Source organism: Lissotriton vulgaris, chromosome 1_1 (genome assembly GCF_964263255.1).
Source record: "Lissotriton vulgaris chromosome 1_1, aLisVul1.2, whole genome shotgun sequence".
NCBI classification, from domain to species: Eukaryota; Metazoa; Chordata; class Amphibia; order Caudata; family Salamandridae; genus Lissotriton; species Lissotriton vulgaris.
In genome coordinates this window covers 418,120,130-418,141,937 of record NC_141685.1, presented here as the reverse complement: position 1 = coordinate 418,141,937, position 21,808 = coordinate 418,120,130, and the positions used below count along the sequence as shown (strand labels likewise).

At 41.7% G+C, this 21,808-nt stretch overlaps 1 protein-coding gene across 2 annotated transcripts in view; it reads left to right on the top strand.

The window, feature by feature from the left end:
- Window positions 1–21,808, top strand: part of PLPP3 (phospholipid phosphatase 3) — an 87,282-nt gene that overhangs the window by 40,660 nt on the left and 24,814 nt on the right. For both annotated transcript variants that reach the window (XM_086952723.1, XM_086952720.1), the window contains exons 3-4: window positions 6,778–7,058; window positions 10,920–10,977. In XM_086952723.1, the coding sequence (XP_086808849.1) occupies window positions 6,778–7,058; window positions 10,920–10,977 (339 nt within the window). The remainder of the gene's footprint in view (window positions 1–6,777; window positions 7,059–10,919; window positions 10,978–21,808) is intronic.

The following is a 21,808-nucleotide window of genomic DNA, read 5'->3' as shown; positions in this document are numbered from 1 at the left end:
ACAGTAACCTTATGAAATCACCAGTGTTCCGCCCATATATTGGACATATTGAATAGTCATCACTATTGCGTTCGTTGGATTGCTTGAACTCAAATTATGGTCGAAATAAGAGGCTCATTAGTTAATCCATCCTCTACTTTGAAATCCCTTAAATATTCACATTTTATTCCTATGCTGGATGGTTTGGGGCCAATTCACAAAGATGCATAAGAGTATACTACTGTACATATGCCAAAACGCCTTTGTGAATAGGCACCAATGTGCTTCAAATACCAAAAACATTTCAAGTTGTAAATTATAAATTCCGAAAACAAAGTTAAGTGTTAAGCATTAATCACAAACATTCTGGGCGCAGAAGCGTTGCAGATATCTCTGCAAAAGAACCCACATTTTAAAAACCATACCTCTACTGTGTGGCTATGTCCTGGGGTGTAGGTGAAAGTCTGGGCCAACTCTCCAGTTCTATTGCTCAAGGTTCTGATGGTAGAGTCAGTCCTGCACCCGAACAGTAAGGAGCCAAAGCTGAACCTCCAAAGCAGATAAATATGTAACAAGTTATGTGAGGCATCAATTCTTTAGATGCAATGTCTTAGTCACTTTCTGCATTTAATGACATAGCTCCACAGTGGATTTGAAATGATGCAGAGACATAGAGCAACGATTCCAAACTTGTAGAAATAAATACTGATGTAGCCCATCAGGAGAGCAACACCAAGAGGCTTTTATATCGAAGAGTTTCACTCATTCTGTGTCTATGTGTAAATACACTGATACATAAGGCTCCACATTCTCTCTATACTCCACAACCTCACCAGCTTGGCAACTTCACTACATCATCACGTCTCTATATCATATGAGCTATTAACTAATTGACCACTTACCATGCCATATCTACCTACTGGTGTGCTGATCCATTTTCAGTTAATGGCCCCCTTAGCATGGTACATAGTCCAGACTGTTGTCTCCTGAATGGGACATGGTGCCAAGCTCCATTTCTGTTTTGATATTAGGTAAACTTTTGTTTAGAAACGTCTCAAAATTGCACTAAAGACTATTCAACATGTAGAAGATTAATATGGAAAGAAGAAAGTAGATTTTAACCGAAATTGGTTTTGTTTATGAATCATCATGATATAATATCAGATGAAATCGACCATACTTGCGCGTGGTATATTGTGCTTACCTTTTTCATTTGTTGACTTTTCGTGTAAGTGACATACCTACAATTACCAGAAAGGCTTCTTTGTAAAGTTCACCTCATTGGAACATTGTTGATTCAAAAGTACCTTTGAATCTGGTTCCTCAATGGATTTATGGGTCTGCTTCTGTACACCTAACAATGGAAAATGAGGCAGCTGGTGGCAATAACTTAATGCTTCCCAGGTGGTCAACACCTCTCCTAATCATGAGGCAAGTGAAATGCAGGTGTGCACCCCTGCCCCATTTCCTCTACCACACATCTGGTTAAAGGGTTTACAGCAGAATAAGAGGTGTGGGTGGCACAGAGAGAATAATTGCAAGGCAGTGGCTGAGATTAAGATTCTTGTCACCAACAATTATTTCACCACCTGCTGCTACACAAACCCAACATGACACAAACTCCTCACTAAAGTTGCTGACTTCAAGCCTTTAGTGAAGCAAAAAGATGCCTAAAACGTTTGTCTACAATAAAAATATTCAGATTTAATGTGTTTCCTTCTTCACACACCTGGGTGTAGATTCATGGGTCTGGTTTACAAGTGAAATTGCCCTTAAAATGCAAATGATCCACAAAACCATGCCCTGTGCCTTAAAATCAGGTGCACGTGTCTAATAAGTGCAAAAAGCTCAACTTGCTGGTAGCCCACACTGCTGCAAGACAGCTGGCGCAGAACAGTGCCCTGGTCCTACCCGCCACAAAAACTTCATATATTCCTCCTAGACATTCACAATTAAACGGAGCTCTAAATCCTTTATGTGGCTCCTGAAAGGCTTTTATGTCACTTGTTAAATAATAACACCTTATAAACCGCCTCTTTGGGGTTCGCAAAGTGATAAAGCGTCCCTCCCCGCTAAGTCTAATTGCAAGATGTATTCCGTGTGGTACTTTCCATCTGCAGCTCCAAGTTGTGAAAGAAGGAGGGGGCAGTATGCTGCCTTCTAGCGTGGCTCATTGGGGCGTGTCACGATTTGAATGGAGTTTAACCATATGCAATAAAAAGGGGGTCTTTTTCCTTTTATTGCATGGGTACAAAAACATTTAGTTAATGAATAGAATCCGAAACCTGCAAGGCTATGGCCAAACGTGAGGTGACAACATCTGATTTAACCATCACCTCTTCTGCAGAGGTGAGACATTTGGACTTCATTCCATGCCCTGAACTTTATTGAAAGTTAAAATTCCGGGAACCTTTCTTATAACTAGAAGCTCAGCTCTCCCAAATTCAGCACTTGCCTTCAAGTGAAGAAAGAGGTCCATAGCTCCATCTCTGTATGTCACAAAAGTCAGATGCAATCCTTTGCTGAACTCGGTGTGGCCCATGCATAGGTGAAACTGAGTATTGCATAGATGCTTTATCAAATTGCCAAAAGTATTAGGACCTTTAGCAATGTTTCCACTTGTAATCCGGTTCTCAGCAAACGGCACAGGGCATACCAAAGCTTTCGTGGAGATTAACCAATCTTGAACACTGTGTCCTCTGGAGGGATGCACTGACCTCAGCAGAAACACTATCTGGGGCCAGATGTACAACACTTTTTTGCGGCTGCAAAACACTCGCAGTTTACCGCCTACTTCAAGTAGATGTTAAACCACTCGCACACAAGATGGGGTTCCCAGGGGACCCCTTCCCTTTTGTGAATGGGTGCGTAAATATTTTTTAAGGGCAGGCAGTGGTCCCAGAGACCACTGCCTGCCCTTAAAAAACGAAACTGAAAAGTTTCATATTTCTTTTTTAAATGAAGAAAAGCGGGCTGCATTTGAAAAAAAGAAAAACTGCTTTATTTAAAAGCTGTCACAGACATGATGGTCACTATCCCTAGGAGGTCTAGCCATTCCCAATGGGGTCGCAAATTGCGACATCCTCATTAATATTCATGAGGCATGCAATATGCCACACCATTGGGAATCGCAAACCGTGTCTGAAACACTGTTGTATATTAAGTTTTGTGAGTCACAATGTTGCGCAATTTGCGACTCACTAAACTTAAAGGTCGTACATCTGGCCCCTGGATTGCACCACTGTTCTGGCTCTCAAAAGGGATGGCCTATTCATAGTTTGCAGATATGCATCGGGTGTCTTGATACTTTACGGTATAAATAGTAGAGGATCACACACTTCTGCCGAATGATGGTTCTAAAGCAGGGAGCCATTAAATAAGCCTCATAAAATTCTGCCTCTAGCAGCTAAGCTGTCTGCCCATATAACTTAGCACCACCATGGGTGAAATCTGTGTGACTGCTCACCAGTAGGTTAATGCTTGTCAGATTGATGGCACTTACATCAGAAAATGCTAACCCTAATGCTTTAGCGTGAAAATTACCTTGCAAAGCCTGAGGCATCAGAGTCGCAAATCTTTTTGAATGCCACATTTGCCACTTGACTGAAGTGTGTGGTAATTGATAAGTCTCTGTATCCTCATGTGTCTTGATTCCCAAATCTATGGAAAACATTAAAGGAGTATAGATCCATTTAGTTTCTAGTTAAGTCATACTGCAACATGTATTCACCTTTATAAATGTCAGCACGAATCACACTTCCTCTGGTCACTACAATAAGGTATACAAATATCACCAGGCCAATTATTTGTACATAAAGTATTTTCTCTATACATTGTCTGCTATATAAAGCATTGTCGGAGTGTCCAGTGTTGGTCCACACATTCTGAGTTATTCTAGATATTAAGGATAACTTTTGTAAGTTCTCCCTTTTACTGTAGGTAAATGTATCCATTTTGATAGCCTTCCATACACTAACATTGACCTGGCCTTGTTTGTCGCCACGGGCAAGAAAAACCCAAGCGCTTTGGCTTTGGAAAGATTCCTTGGTTTATTTGAAAAATAATCTTAATGGGCGGGTAAAGAGAAAAGTGAGTAGATTAGCCTCATGTTATCATTTTCACCTTTGTGTCTGGTCTATGTAGCAGTAGATGCAGGAGGGCGGACATGTTTTCATTTATTATTCGCACGCTAGAGGAAATGAAGAAAGGACTGTGGTAAGCGGGTGCTTTGGGCCGCTGCTGTTGAGGTGCAGCTGTAATAATGGCATTTCCAGGTCTTGGTAATGGAGCCCACATAATTGGAACAGTAAGCGTTTTTGGGACACTGCTTTTTCCATTGAACACTTTGCACTAAGGGTCCCTTTTTTGTGAAACACTTAAATGGCTCTGCATAAATAAAACACTGGAAGCAATTATCTGACTCTGCTGCAGGCAATGCAGGAAGATATTGCTTCCTTATGTATCCACCAACTTTCAGAACCAGTGTCTGAAAACAATCTAGGTCATAATAAAAATTTACGTTTTCCATAAAATCATAGCATTTTACAAAATATTTAAATTCGCCATCATCAAGAATCTTTTTTCATGGGTGTAACCATTGCACTATCTAAAAACAACATTACGAACATACATTAATTTCAAAAATATAATTAAGATAGAATGAAATTGTCGCTGATGTATGATTAAAATTAATACAGATTACAAAATGGAGTAAAACTACTGCTACTGATATAATATTGTAGGTGCTTCCAAATTCTTGTCAACCAGCTATACACAAAAAACAGGCATTGCTACATTGGCAGTATTTATTTTAATTACCCTCAATAATAATAGCTCAACAATATTAGTAGAAAGAGGAATTACTACCCATCACAAATGTATGATCGAGTGGTACTTAAGTACCTTTACATTTGAACTTTTCCACACTTATGCCTCTATTAAGCCTGCAGGGGGAGCCGTGGTCTGTGCAGACAACAGCGGTGGGGCTACGTGAGGGGCTATTTCGAGGGACGATGCCAAGGGAAAATGAATTATTTATTTAATCCCCCCCCCCCCCGCATCGTCCTTCGAAATCCTCCCTCAAGCAGCCCCACCACCCTACCGCTGTTACCTGCACAGACTGCGGCGGCGCCGGGGCTAAGATTCTGGACAACAATGTATGATCCGGTGTATTTCTACCTGATATTTTCAGTTCCAGAGGCACCAGACCCAGTTTTACAAGGTGCAGCTCTACACCTGGAAAATACAAAGATGGAAAAAGGGCAGGGACTGAGGGTAGAGACGGAGCCTGACCCCACCCACACCTACAGCACTACGGACGAAGCAGAAACTGTCCCCGTAGAGAGGCCTCAACCTTTTCAGCCCCATGGCGCTCTGATCTCGGCTTTCTACCAACAGTCCCTGAATGGCATTGGGCCCTCCGGCCATATTTACTACCTGTAGAGAGCAGGTGGATAGCAGTGACTTGGCACATTACAATCGCACAAATGCCATCACAAGCTCACCGACATATATCATATTTTGTGCGTCTATAACAATTGCTGATTACAAATTTGTAAAGCTTAATATATTTCCATTCTAATGCAACCCTGTTTTTTTTAGGGTTCAAAAGATAAAAGACTTGTGGTCAAAGTTTTGTGCATGTGCTAGTGCAATACAGTAGTGGCAGTATAGTTGCCATTTTAATTGCCCAAATGTTCAATGCTAAATTCTGTTGCATCTCACAAGTGCCAGAGGGGACAGGTATCTAGCTAGATAAAGGGCTTTGCAAAGGAACAGACTATGTTATAGAGTGGTTGACCTTGGATTGGAACTTAGGGTCAGATGTACTAACATTAGGAATATCAATTTCTTAATTGCGATTATCTTTAAATTGCAATTAGTCAATCTCTCTTCCTAATGTTTGAAACTGTTCATTTTAAAAGAGCGATTCCTTGTGAATTTTAATGAGGTAGTACGCAATATGCAACCCGACGGGAATCGCAGCCATCACTGGATGGTGGCCTGCTGCAGTCAGCAGAGCACCTTGTCTGTGATTGCTTTTTAATAAATCCATCTTTTTTTTCATTTAAATGCAGCCCTTTTCCTTAAAGAAAAACAGGATGCATTTTTTTAAAAAACGTGAAACGTTTAAGTTTCTTTTAGTTACGTGTAGGAAGGGGTCCGTGGGACCACTGCTTGCAATCAAAAATATTTAGTTTAGCATTCTGAAAGGGGAAGGGGTACTTAGATGACCTCTTCCCATTTGTGAATGGGTACCCACTACAAGTTTGTAGTTGATAATAGAGTAAAGTTTTGTGATCAGAATTCGATCGCAAAACATTAATACATACTATTCCAATTCGCTATTTGAAAGGGAGGCCCCTTCCAAACCCCGAATCAGTATTTGGAAGCAAACGAAAATTGCAAATTGGTCGCAATTTGCCATTTGTACACTAGAAAAATCTTTTTTGCAGTTGCAAATGACCCAATTCTGTGAATGAGGCCACTCATAGCCTAAAAAAAAACTTTGTACCTATGCCCGTTGGTCCTCAAGTGTACGTTGGTAGCACTCCAGCCCTTAAACGGTATCTTCTTTCTGCTTGTTATATCCTCATCATGGTTTTGCGATAAATCTCTCCATAATGTATAAGATATTACAATTGAAGCTAAATATTATTTATTGGGAGGTTATTTGTGGGAAGGTGTTGTACTGTAGGCTGGACATGAGGATGGACTAATGCTATTGTGACTGTTTATGTGAACTACTGCTGTTGGTCATAGCACTTGTGTAAATATCACACTTTCTCTTTCGCTCAGATCATCACTGGTGAGTTCTACCGGATCCACTACTTGAAGGAGCGGACCCACTCCTTCATCCAGAATCCATACATCGCAGCTCTCTACAAGCAGGTTGGCTGCTTCATTTTTGGGTGCTCCATCAGCCAGTCCTTCACAGACATTGCCAAAGTGTCCGTCGGCCGCCTGCGCCCGCACTTCCTAGCGGTCTGTAATCCAGATTTCAATCAGATTAACTGCACTTTAGGATACATCGAGGACTATGAATGCAGAGAGATGGAAAGCAAAGTTATGGAAGCACGGTAAGAACAATTTCCCCAAGAGACAGCAAATTTTCATGCCACTCAGCAAATTAACTTACCGTGCACGCAACAGTGTTCAGTTAACTGGGTCTGTGATCCAGTAGACTTGGTCTTTCTCTAAGGGAATTCTTGAATCTTGCCAAGCACCGCTTTTTGTCCCCTCACCATAGTCTGGCATACAATCCCACCATTCACTGTTCATTGATATGTAAATTTAGTCAGAGGCACCCATCAATGGCTGTGTTTTTTTGTTAATGGAGCTGGACAGTTTCAGCCAAGAGGCTCATTAATATATGTGTTGCATAATTTCCAGACAAAGCTTCTCAAGAACACGCTGTCTTGTGTGCCCGCCAGGGAATCTAGGTCATTGGATGAATGTGGGCTAACGGTCCCTGTCTTTAAACGGGTACTGGGGAGGGCTTTGTGATTGCAGGATCAGATCAGTGTTATCCTTCTCCTAAGTAAATCTTCCTAAACCTTATCAGTAGGCAGCCCTGGGTGCAGGTTCTTTGTTTGATGCTACATTGCTGCATTTTCTTCTCTTATTAGGGGATTTTGCCTACAGCGATTAAAATAAGCATTTGCAAAGCCCGTAGGTGTTGCTTTAATGTACCAGTGCATGCGAACACATGCATCCACAAAGCGGGATATATGGGTTGCATTCACAATAGCTGTTGATCACTTTAAAGTCTGTCCGGTTGGTTTTTCCATTGTCGTGGGGAAAGAAAACAATGAAATGACTGCTTTCTGTTTAGAATACATACAGGAGATAAGAACTTGAATGTGACAAATAGTGTTACTATTGAATTTACTTTTTAGATAGATGTAAAATAGGCCCTCAGGCATTCCAATAGAAACTCTTCCAGAAAGGTGTAACAGCACAAAAATAGGCAATACCAGTAGGTAAGAGCGTAATACTGCTTTAACCCCGTCCATGCTGATGACGGCCCCAGCCGTCATGCATCACGGTGGGCGTGTGCTGATGACGGCTGGGGGCCGTCATGACCACGCCCGCGATCGGAATGTGCCGCACAGGTGCAGAATTCCAGCCGCGGCGGAGGGGTAAAGTCGAGACAAAAACCATGGATGCAATGTCAGAGCAGACCGAAAAATATATAGATTTCCTGTTTAGGATGAATTGACGGTCAGCACAAAACTTGATGGCAGCGCAAATGACATTCACTGAAAAGTAAACTGCGCTTCTGTATGTGCGAAGCACTATCACACATTTCAATCCACCAGGTCCTATTACACTATGGTTTGTGTGGCCTGGGGATGCAAAGGGGTTGAAAGCCTTGTACTGATCAACAGGCTCGTTTTTGCAATGTTAACAAGTAACCCGCGGCGGCCGGCACAGGTAAGCGTGGTGGGGTGGGTAAGTGTGGGAGGAGGGAAGTTGACTGACGATGAAATAGGTAAAATTAAATAAATAAAAAAAACAAATTTCTTCGTCAGTTGACTTCCTCCCCCGCCCCACTCCACTCCACCGTGCTTACCTGCACCGGCAGCGAATGCAAGTAACCAGATATAGTTCTTCACCAGTTACCAGTGTTGCATGCGGGTTCACAGAGCAGACATCCTAGAAGCACCACACTTTATGTAATGGCAATGCAAGGTATACAATTGAGGAGCACCCTGGCTCCCTGGATGCTGTTTCACTCGCCTCTTAGCCACTGGTCTCAATTAAAAGATAGTTCTTGCAAGACTCCCGGAGCTCCTTCAGTCTTTAAATTATTAAGTAAATAAGCTTTGCTCTGAAGGTTGCAGAATTGAGAACTCCTATCTGCCAGCCAGACCGATTTAAATCTTGAAAGCTGTTCACCACCTTCTTCCCAAGATCACTTTTAAAGGGTGATTTGTACTGGGCGCTCGCTTGGTGTATTTTCACAGTTGCTTATTGTGCTTTTCCGTGACAACACTTGTTGGTATTACAGCTATGTAGAAAGTACATGCTTTGATTTATGTCTTGTTGAGGCACATCTATCTTCATTACAGTAGACATTGTGTAGCCCTGAAAAGAGAAATTCTTATATTTAGCCAAATCATCAGTTATACGTCTGCAGTTTTTAGCTGTGCTTGTGCGCATCTGTGTAACGGTGGGTGGAGCAGGGTTAGCCATTGCGGGGACATGATAAAATGTGACTTCCGCTCATGATGATTCATCCGCTGGCACATCAGTAGCAGCCATGTTCTGCCACTGCACCTCCTGTTCAGGAGTGATTTCTAAGTGACTCTTGACCTCTGCTCCCAAGCCCAGATTCACTGTGACCTTGAGCCCTGTCCTTGACCTGTAGTCTTCCGGCTGATTTCCTCTTCCACATCCTCCATGACAGCATAGCTCATTGTTACACATGCAAACTTCCCTCCTCCCCCTTTGTATCTGTGGCTTGCATTCCTGCAGATGTGTTCTTTATGAAACTTCATCCTCGGCCATATCTTTCTGCTGTGACCCATCTTTTATTCATAAGGTCACCCTGTTCGTTGATCCACGACTTTCAGAAATATGATGTTCTCCACTCTTAGCACCTCCCTGTGTGAACATTGACAGATGTACTCAGAAGTTTTGTTTCAGGCCCCTTTTGGTGATACTATGTGGAGCTTTTTAGCTCGTTAATCAAACTCCGTGGGGCATATTATCAACGGCATGCGTTGAATATCGCAAATCGCGCTTAGCACAAATTTTATTATCGCCGCCTATCGCTGGTTTACATCGCCGTGTTAGTGGTGTATTAGCAATGCTTAGCTCACAGGCAATGTACAAACCAGCGATTGACGGCGATAATCATCATTAGGATGTGAAATCAAGCGATGATTTCACAGCGCTAATGAAAAGCTTGTTAATATGGGAGTGTGGACTTAACCTGTCAATCCACCTCCCATACTAAACATGCTTAAGTCAGTTTTTACCAGACGTTAGGATCCGGCGATAACCGCGGTTAGCGGGACTTTTAATATCGCTTTGCAAGACGGGGCCGCCTTGTTAATACAGCGCTGTTGTGGTAACGCCCTCTTTCATGTTGTATTTTTGAGGGAACGCCTACTTTGCATCTCATTAGCGATGTTTGTCGCTGGCATGAGATGCGTTACAAAATCGGCTGCTGACATTAAAAGGGCGATAAAAATATTTCTGCTTTAGCAGCAAAAAATGCCCCTAAAGCGGCAATACTTCCCTTGATAATATGCCCCCAAATTATTTCAACCCCCCTTTCAATGTCTGCATCCACAACGACTCACGCCACAAGCCACCCTTGAAGCATTGAAGATGATTCTATAGTATTAAATACCTTTTGAGCTTCCAGTTTGTACAATAGCAGAAGCTATCTCAGCCCAACTCAGGTTTACACAGTCACTCCTTGATCCTGCTGATATCGGAGCATGCAATCATCTGGTCATGCACATCAACAGGCGCATTAACTCTATAGCCTTTTACACAGCACCTCTTAGCATCTGTTGTGACTGTTAACCCACCTGAGCAGACGTGGCCCAGTAGTGCTGTCACTAAATTGAAAATTTTGCCTATGAGTGAAAGAGTAAAGAATAATGCCTAAAGTGCATTCAACTTATTTTTTATATATGGGAAGTGGTGATGGTACTTTGAAAAAAATTGCTGAAGCCAATTTTCTTTACAGAAAAATTGATGTCCATTTATTTTTTACCACTAAATCCAGGAAAACAGCAAAAATTCAACTTCTAGAAATTATTTCCAATTCTTTACTGAAAATAACTGGTATTCTCTAAATAACCACTCCCCCGTTTATTTGTAATTAACTGCTATATTATGCTGCCATTGTATCTTGTCTGTATAGCATAAGGACTAAAAGCAAAATATTGACAACCTGTGGTTTCTTCTTTTTGTCACAGAAAGTCCTTCTTTTCCGGACATGCATCCTTCTCCATGTACACCATGCTTTATTTGGTGGTAAGTGTTTTACTGTTTCACAAGTGATTCTCATTTGTCTGTAAATCACTGATTTTAGAATTTAAAAACAAATGATGTATTAATGGGGTTACTGGCCTGCTCCAAAGACCATAATGGGATCTCCATGTGAAGAGGTGGCCCAGTGTAAATCAATCTTACAGATTGCCCTGTTCGCATTGAGAAGGGAGGGGGTTGATGCCGCTTCGTTTAGATGTAGGGAGGATCTTACATTAATAGGGAGAGATGAGATTGGAGGAAAAGGTGAGGATAGAATAGAGACATTTTTGTATGCTAACAGGACATGAGGGAAATGCTGCGCCAAGTAATTCAGAAGTAAAAATACCACATGGAAGCAGGACTGTAGAAGGTAAAGAAGGGTATCCTGGCATTAGTGGTGATTCTGGAAGGTAGTGGCTTGGCAATAGTGGTGAAAAGGATGACACTGTACTCATTAAGAAGGAGGTAGGAGAAATGTGGAATTTCTGGATATTTTGAAAGGAATACCCTTGCAGCATAACTCAAAATATGGGACCCCCTACAGAATGTAATGAAGGGTCCCTGGCACTCCCATACCTCACAGATATTCATAGACTTTGGATTGAAAAGGGGCGGCCCACTGAAGGGTGGGGCAACCCCTGTGCCCAGGGACCTATGTTATGCCCCTGGAAGTACCCCACTGTTGATGACAAAAGTGTAAGGAGTACCCTGGCATTAATGTAGATCGTGGAGTGAATACTTGGACAGTGATAGGAATGCGGGAACACATAACCTGCCAATCATGGGAAAGGGTGGGGGGGAGTAACCCAGACATTAATGCAAATTGACTAAAAGGAGAAGGTAGAAGGAGAACCCCCTCATTAATGGAGGTGATGCATGCAGTGATCTGGCAATAATGCAGAAGCTAAAATTAGTATCCGGGCATTAACTGAAGAAGATGTTTGGAGTACACTAGAGTTAATGGAGGCTGTCACAGGAATACCCAGCGACTGTAAAAGGTGAAAGGCGTACTGTAGCATTAAAGGAGAATGTGGAAAGAGGTCACTTGTGCTCCTGGAGAAAAAAGGGAAAAAGAAAGAAAAACTGCAAATTTGGGAGAGTAGTTTGGTGGATTAGATAAAGGAACACGAACAGTGGCATTTTATCATGAAAATTCAGTTGCAATGAATGTGAAAGACATATATACAAAGTAACTTTACGCATTTGACAAACTTTCAGTGTTTGCAGAGTGGCTTAACCGGGCCGGAAGAATTGTAATAACATTTGTGCTGTTTCACTATCTAAATGCAGGTTGTGTGCTGTTCATTAACGAAAAACACTACTTCCCTTTCCTACAAGGGCTGTCCCCAAAGAGCACATAAAGGTTTTTCTATTTATAGATTCTTTGAGGCGGCAGCTTTAATTAAAACATCAAGGTTAACGATCCCTTTGGGAGTTAAACCATTCATTATGCCATAGCTGATTTTGTGAGGTTTCACAGAATTCAGGCCCTTAACAGATGATTTGCTAAACTTAAAGGAATAATGTTATTGTAAAGTTTTACTAATGATGCTTGTAAATCTGTTGCCCATGAGTGAAAGAGTTAAAGAATCTGCACTAGATCAAATGCTTTTTTTGCCCCGATAGACTTTTATGTAAGGTTTCAGGAAACCATGCAAACTTGTAGGTAGATTCAAACATGCAGCTGCTGCGGCAGCGCTCAGTGGAAGGGCGGGTCGTCTGAGCTCCCTTCACCTGCAAACGTCTTTTCAAACGCCCTTTGCACAGTGATCATTTTAGTTAAATTACCCCATATAAAAAATTCTTTAAACTATTTATGACTTCAAATATTTTTTATACAACTGGTAATCATCTAAGTTAAATAATACCCTTATAAAAAAAATGTTTGAAACAATTGCGACACAGGGCAATCATTCTTAGATCTATGATATTGAGGAGATATGGCTTTGTGATGAAGATGATGCAAATCACCTTTATGAAATATTGCAATTACACAAATGAATTATTTGTTCCATAGCGGTGGTGTTGAATGGTACCATATGTTTTTTCTTCCTCAGTTTTACACCACAAATTACAGTATACACACTAAGGCATTGTGTGTTAGTCTGTAACTGAATGCTGTTTGAGTGGTATCACTGGCTTTCCAAGTGACAATACCGCTTCAATGTGACCATAGAGGACCTCAATTCAGGGATTTGGGGTATTTCCGCGATCATTTCTACCCTGTTCCTCACCGCGCCTCTAGTTCCATCATTCAGCCTGGCTAGTTCCAGAGCAATACCTCTACAGGGATTGATCACGCTTCCACAAACTATGGATAGTCTGAGAGCCTTGGGCCTATAATGTGCACATGTCCCTGCATGATCATCACCTTTGTCTGTGTGACCAGTACATGGGTATGTGAGCCACTGCCTCCATCCTCTCTTACCTTCCCATGACACCACCCGCCCAACATGATCAACTTGTCCATGCTTTCTAGTCTTGATTGGGTAGGAAACTATCACAAATGGAGCAGTAAGTCCTCAGAACCCAGGGACGTATTTGAGGTGTTTTTCGATCCCTGAGAGGGCAATTGTATGACGTTTTGCAGCCCTACTAGATATCACTTCAAATATTCCCTGCTGCCTTCGATGAGAGAAATTAAACAGGATAATTGATAATCTGCCATCCTCAACATCATAACATATATGCTTCTCTGTCATAGGATATGCCTCACCTTTTAATAAAGTTTCCAAGGACAATGGGAACCAAATTACTAAATTATCCAACACTGAATACAGCTGAGGTCTTAGTCAGCCAATGGCAAACCTTTTGGTGGTTTATCCAGAGGTGGCATTTACGGCCCGCTGAGAGTCAGAAATGTGCCTAAGGCGTTAAGAATATCTGTTTTTGGAGTCTCTAGTCTCCTGTGGAGAATAGATACTGGGACATTTAGTGCAACGCCCCCTTCCACAGATAACAACAAGGAGCTGATGGGCAGGCTCCTGTGGCACTGTTCCCAGTGGAATCATTTAGGAGTCTCTGTACTTTAAAAATGAAACCTAGAAACACAGTGGTATATTGAGTGGACATCATATTACTAAAGGCAGTGACCTAAGCAAAATGAGAAGCACACAATTTTGTTGGCAGCAACCTGTAAAAGGTAAATTGCAACGTGAAATCTCTAGCACTTCTAAGTCATGTGAGAATTCCTGATCTTATTTTATGTTCTGGCACAGGGATTCTGATAAAGATATCCATCTTACTGGTATAGGACTTTAAGCCAGTATTATTTCACCTGCAATCGGTTTATGTTTTCTGTGGCACAAACGTGTTCCTGTTTTGTATTCAGTGCTTCTCCTGGGTACATTATTTTCTGACAAAGCACATACATGTATCTGCTGATGCCAATTGCATGTATTTTGGACACTGTAGCAAACCTTAATTAATTAATTTTTAAAGTACCTTTTTTTCTGAAACATATCTAAAACTAAAATGGAACTTAAAATGCTTCAAGTGGTTGTTTTCTGTCTGTGTTTTGATAGTGCAGCTATCAAACAGGCCTATTGCTTACAGTATACTTAAAATGTGCATTGGGTCTACCTCTTTGCACCTTTGCCCTTCTATTTCCAGCCTCTTACAGACACTGGCTGGAGACCATGTCCATTACATCTTGGCTCACCTCCGTGGAGTATTCCTCTCTCAAGCAATGCTATTGGCTGCTTGGGTGTATCCTTCTGATCCACTCGAATACTTTCATTGAACTGTATGAGGGACTACTTTACAACTTTAGCCATCTGTGCCCCCTCCTGCTGGCTCACTCTCATGTGTCTACCATCTTATGTGGTAATGTGACATATGTTAGATTACATTCAGACCTATTGGCTTCAACAATGTTTGTTTTACAAGTTGCATTGGTCCAACCCACTTCAATAACCGATTCCTCCCATCCTGGAAAAAGGTAAAGTTTGCTCTCTGCACTTCTTATGTTAGATGGCTTTTTGACTCTTTTTTTGATTTGAAGAAAATATGCCAGGGATATAAAATAGAGCATGAAATTCTGACTAGTGCAGAGAAGTCAACAGTCTAAGCAAACTGGTTTCTACTTCTATAGTCGTGGACTATTTAATGTTCAAGTGAATGGGGACTTTCACAAAAAATATTATGATGTTCAGTATTGAACGCAGTACTTTTAGTAAATCAGCCACATGTCAAAAAATTAAGCAAACATTTTATCTAACAAGGACAAGTCTGTATGTACTGCAGTCATGTGGAACAATCGTTATATGGAATGGATACATTTTTTTGCAAACAGGCCCTCCTTGACCTGCGTGGGAAATTGATGCTATCAAAAGGATGCCTTTCACATTAGTCATCACCTGTAAAATGACATGCTGAACAAAACTTAAAAAAGTACAAATGACTTACCTAGGCAGCAACCCCCCTTCTTTGAAAAGATTCAGATATATGTCAGCTAAAGAGGAGAGTGTGCAATTCTGCAGATTCTACGTTGAGTATTTGTGATAGATTGTAATTAAAGGCATGTTTCATCCTGCCTTTTTTAGTGCAGAGTAGGGCTAAACAGCTGGGTTTGGATTCGCCGGACCTGAGCGCTGCTCCTGGCTGCTGTATTTCACCATTCAGCATTGTGTGACCCCAGACAAATGACTTCATCTGTCTGTGCCTTGAGTCGTATAGGGGTCCACATGTAAATATGAGTTATGCAGGGGGGGAAGCAGCATTCTTCCTAGTCTTTCTTCCATGATTGAAAGCTTCCGCCCTCTCTTTCTTTCATGTTCTGCTTTCAGCAGTGGTTCTCAACCAGCCCCCATAGTGGTGTTCTGTGGACCACAACTAACATTTAAGATTCCCCCGCCACAATGAAAATGTCGTCTCTGTAGCTCCCCGTGATCCTAGGAGCTCTATCCCTGCTATATCAGCTTCCTAAAATAAAATAAATATGTCTGATTGAATGTGAGCTTAATGTTCGGTCTTCGGGAATTTTCCCACCCCTCTGCTGCTATCACTGGCACGGTTCAGTGTCTGAGGCCTGTCTGCCCTCCACCCACAACCAGCATTTTAAGGCCGCCTCTAAGTCGTTTTGGTTGGAGTTAATGCCTCTTGTGGTTGGCGCTCTGTATTTTCCTCCGTGATGGCAAAAAAGTCACTACTGGAACTTATACGTCTGAAATTGAAAAAAAATTGCTGCGCTAAGTTTAAATGCCCCAGAGCTCTGTTAAAATGTGGAGACCGTTTGCACTTTTGCTGGGAACGGCTGCCTACGTGATTGTGATGGTCACATGGGACGGGGCAAGAACTTCAGAAATTGGAGCTGCAATTTTTCTGTAAGTGCCAACAGATATGAAAATGGAGAACAGATGTAGCCCAGGACAGGAATTGGTTGCTGGGAGCATTGACCTTGTGTACATGCGCAAAGTTGTTGGGTGCGTTGCACATGTTCGTCTACTTGAAGTAAATATAAAGCCTGCTTCCCGAAATCCGCATCCAACACCATGTCATTACCAACACACTGCAGAGCTAAAATGTTATGTTTGTGGAGGTTCAGGCGACCATTTCTCAGACTTCAGGGCCTAAGATTCAGTAGGCGGCATGGTGCAAGGCATTTTTGCCACCTTAGGTTGTGATACTTTGACCTCATGTCTCTCCCCCGCCAGTAGGGTGTCCCCTCCAGCTAGGTCATTACTGAAACAATTTCCAGTCCATACATTTTTGGAGTTGAAATCTTGTTTTGCATCCATTACGCTAATTAGACTGACACCTGAAATCAATGATTTGTAGGCAAAAAGTTCAGGACTGGAAGCGGTGTCCTTGGCCTGGAGTGGGGTGGTCTCCCTACCAACCACCTCCAGTATGGGCATCACCTTTGATGCTAGCATCACAAAGCTGCCCCTCCCCTTGCCGTGCACTCCCTAGTTAGCTGCTTAGCCTTTCCTCACCCAAGGACCAGCCATAAATTACTGTTTTCTTTCCTAAAATGAGGGTAACAATAAACATAGTAACTAGCAATATCGACGTTTGTGCAAGGCAAAATGCAGTCTGAGTTAATTCGGTCGAGTTCAAACATAGATTCATGAATCAGAGAAATTTGACCTCTATCTTTGATTTGAAACCACAGCTGTAAATTCTTGTGTGTGAGACATCTTGTTCCATCAAGTCTTTTAGCCAGGTCAGTATAGGGGTCTATTTATTTCATGTTAGAGGCACGGCCACCTTCCTGAATTAACCTTCTCCACCAGGTCCACATTTTTGTTCCAGAGTGATTGGGTATTTTAGCTGGGAGAATGTAAAACAAGCATTGGCAAGACCAATAAACCTGGCATTAGCTGCCAACCTTTTGGCTTTGCTGATGCATATTTTAATTTGTAAGGGTTTTTGTAAAACTTTATTGGAGAAGGGGTTGCCACGCCCCTGCCCATATGTGTATGTAAAAAAGCAACCTAGCTGCAAGTAAAAATATCCTTTGTACTTAAAATCACACATTGCCAAAGTGCTCCTTTGCATTTAAGAAAACAACTTGGATGTTCTCCTTGTGAAAAGAAAGATTGCTGTCAGTTACAGAGAAGGTATTGGGCAGACTGAGTACCTCAAACTATCAACTGTAGTGGGTTGAAGAAATGTGTGAGTGACTCAACAACAGACCAAAGGTTGAAGAATGCTGATTATAAGTGATGTTTTAAGTATATAATTTTAGTAAAATGAAAAAGGTCTTGGCTAATGTCAGACCTAAAAGAGTGCTAACAAATATCAAGTTTTTAGCAAACAAAATTTGAAGTCCACATTTCTAATTAGTTACTGCATATATAGAAACTGGTAAGACAATTTTATCCTCATAATATGTCTTCGTCATGTGAATACTGAAACATCGAAGACAACATCTTAAATGGAGAATTGAAAACTGCAAGTGATTCAGGGTGGTCAAACTTGGCAGCATTTCTATGCAGGTTTCTTCTTAGTTCCAATAAGAGGAGAGCAGTCTTTACTTGTTTAGAGGCATTAACAAAGAAACAATCACTGTGATCTCCCTCATGCCCTCAGAGCTTTTTTATCAAGTGTTTTAACTCTGGGATGAAGGCACAAACAGCAGGTGAGGATTGCAAACCTTAAACGAAACGCCCACAGGCCTTTTGCTTCATTGGGTCTAAGCAAGGAAAGCTTCTTAGAATGCTAAATAAAAACTAAAAACATGTTTGGACAACGAACACCGATATAGTTGACTGACTTTACTTCAACTTATATTGTGTGAGGCTGACAACCTCCCTCACCTTTGAAAAGAGAACTAAATGTACACATTCCTAAAAATGATGTTGGTTGGCTATGAGTGAAATCTTTTTTAGTGTTAGTAGATTTGTAGTGGCTCCATCAAGATAAAAAGCTTTGCTCATTGCTCCTTTTTTGTAGTTTGGCAATTTCAGTTTTGAGTGCCATAAGGTAACATTAAAATTCCTTTTTCTTCTTTGTATTTTAACCACTTCTTAAATCGCTGGACTTCCATCAAGATAAAACGCCTATCCAATTGCCAATCACAGGAGCTTCCTGCTGCAACAGAGAGTAGCAGTGTGAACTAAGGGTTCAATCATTATGAAAAGGGCTTTGTCGTTCCCAACATTTTCATATATTTCTTGCACTTTTGGTGGCAACGTCATGTTTAAAAAGTTACACTACTTAGCTAATAGTTTGGCCTGGTCTGCTGTGCACAGAACACGGTGACCTGGTCTGCACAGGAAATTGTGACCTGGTCTGCTGTGCAATGGATACGGTGACCTGGTCTGCTGCGCACAGCATATGGTGATGGTAACCTGGTCTCCTCTGCACAGGATATGGTGACCTGGTGTATTGTACACAGGATAAGGTGATGGTGACCTGGTTTGCTGTGCACAGGATACGGTTCCGTGGTCTATCCTCTTCTATTCTGCCTGCGTGATACCTGTTTTTGTACATAAAAATTCCTAGTTTCTGCCGAGCTCTGCCCCACCCACATCTGCCCATCATCCCACTATACAGCCCCAACACGCACGCGCACACACACACTCACACACTCTCTCTCTCCTTGTGTGTGATGCTACGCGTGTCCCTACATCATTAATGAAAAATCTGCCTGTTTAACCCAGTTAATTAAAAACTCGTCAGTTGATCGGCGATGGCTCCCCTGTCTGCCTCTGGCCCTGTAGTCATTAACCATCTGCTAATACAATTTCCTCTCACACGAAAAGGGATCAGCGCGACTGTAACATGCTTTGGCATTCTCCAGCAGACCAGATTAGTTACGTGCCACGCTGGGCTGATTGCAATCTCAATTGTTCTGCGGTGGAGGCCTGCAGGACAGCCAGGCCTGCAGCCTTATCACCCGCCTAAACTCGGAGCTCATGTAAACAAGCTCGGAGACGGGCAGAAATCCGATGTTAGACCAGCTCTTTACTGAAATCCCAGTCAAATAGGACCTAAAAACGTGCTCAGCATCAAACATGAATTGTATAACAAACCACAGACGGTAAATGTTACACTTCACAGCTGTCGTTCCAGATACGCCAGCTTTTTTAATTTAACTTGAAAAATGAGTGCGTGACATGAGGAACCTGCTATTAAGGTGAATGCAGATTAGAAAAGAACTGGGCACCCTGGACGCCTGTGTGCTATCTGTGCAATCTATCTGATCAGCTAATCATCTTTTTAATACCATGCTATTTTATATCACAAATTGCAGAATGTGTATAATGTCTTTGAATAGCACTAATAATCTATAAATCACAGGAGTCACTACCAAGTAGATAATTTAAGAATACTTCTAGTTCCATAGATCATTTTGACTATTTTTAGGTTTGACACATAATGGTGCTTGCAGAAGTCTTAGCAAATGCTGTGTTTTATAAATGCTCTAAAGGGCTTTGGTCCAGTCTCCTTCAGAGATTAGATAGGTTGACTTAGGAACCTTCAGCCACTGGCTCGAGACATTGTCAATCTCAATTTAGATTAGCCCTTCTAAATAGTTTAGTATCACCTTCTTCAATTGGATGTTAGGTGAAAGCTTCCACCTCTTTTGAGGGACTATGCGAGGGACATCTTTTCTGAATTCCCATGGTGTGTATTATCCCACCATCTAGTGGTTGGGTTTTGCTGTTCCTATTGTTTTTTTCTTTTGGGCGTCAACCAGTAGGTGGACATAGTCATCCCCGTATGATATCAGACATATGTGCGCTGACAATGTCCCAGTGTCACCATCTGCAGATTCTTTTTTTCCACCTTTGGATTTGAAAGCATGTTTCAGAGCTCCAGGTCACAAGTCATCTTAAATTCGAGAACGATGCTAAAGAAGTGAGGAAAACACAAAAAAAATAACAAAAAAACTTTGAAGTCCAGAGTGGAATTCGAGAAGAACCAGAAAACACCAGGAAATATTGAAGTACAGGACAACAATACTGAAGCTTTTGACAAAAAGTAATAGGTTGATTGCTGCCCTTGTGGAAGCAATGCATGTCCGATAGGACAATCCATTCAATTCATGACAATACTTAAACTACAGTTGGTTGGCTTTGCTCATGATAAATCACCATCAATGCACATTATGAGGACATGAAAATCACACATCTTTACAACCACAATGCATTAGAAAGCTAGTAAGGTAAATCTGCCAGCAGAAATGTCTTCTGAACTCTTCAGAGACTGATCAAATGTGCACATTGAGTTGGGATTTAGTAACACCTGTGCATACAGCCCTGCAAATGTGCAAGACTATAACAACAATTGCCTTTATTATACATTATAGTAAGTGGGCGCAATAACTGCCTTTTGTAATTTATCAGAGAAAGTAGGACAACATTGTGATTTCTGCAGAAAATATGACCCTGGGCAATTAGGGGTGTCACAATTCACAGGTTTCAGACTTCCAGACTCCCACTCTAGATGTCAATGTAAAAAAACATTATAGCAAACCTGCACCCACCTGTGGATGAGGCCATGATTTACTCACAGTGATTGGACCTGCACTGCTTCATGTAGCCTCCCATCAAAAGGCAGGCGTAAAGTCGATCTACTCAGCCTTAGGTGTGTCCTTTGCATGGTGCATACCTGTGGCAAATGCAACCCCAGGGTCCTCCTTTAAGGAAGAGACATTCTTCCATCGTAGAGTCTCAGAGTCTCAATGCATAAAAACACCCTCACTCACAACTCTCAGAGGATGCTAGCAACCGACTAACCACCTCCTAATCTGTCCACCCTGGGGGTTTTCATAATGTATACCTCCTTCTGACTGGTCGACATATTCTTCTCTCCTGAGTTGTGATTTGATCTACTGCTTGATAATTGGTAAATACACAGGGGCTGATTCACAGAACTAACTCAAGACAAAATACTAAACTTACTACTTTTGGTATCCACAGAAGTTAGGATTCTGTCTTAAGACAGACTTAAGACAGAATCCTAACTTAAGTCTGTCTTAAGTCTGTCTTAAGACAAAATCCTAACTTCTGTGAATACCAAAAGTAGTAAGTTTAGGATTTTGTCTTAAGTTGGTTCTGTGAATCGGGCCCACGGTCCCAACAGAGTAGTCAGATCCCCAATTCAAACAGTCATCTCTCACATCAAAGTGATGCCTTTGCAAGGAAAATGGTGTGTGTGTGTGTATATTTATTTGCAAAGGAGACTGTTTCTTTTGGAATGTGACCGGCTGTGTGCTTGTGATATTGAAGACCGTACTGTCAGAAATCTACCCTCGGCCACAGTATACGCAGAACTTTGATTCACAGGGGTCTATTTGACCTCATATTGGGACAGTGTCTATTAATTGCATAACATGCTGAAGTAGACAAGCACTCCATGCACTAACCAATGCTTTTTTTCG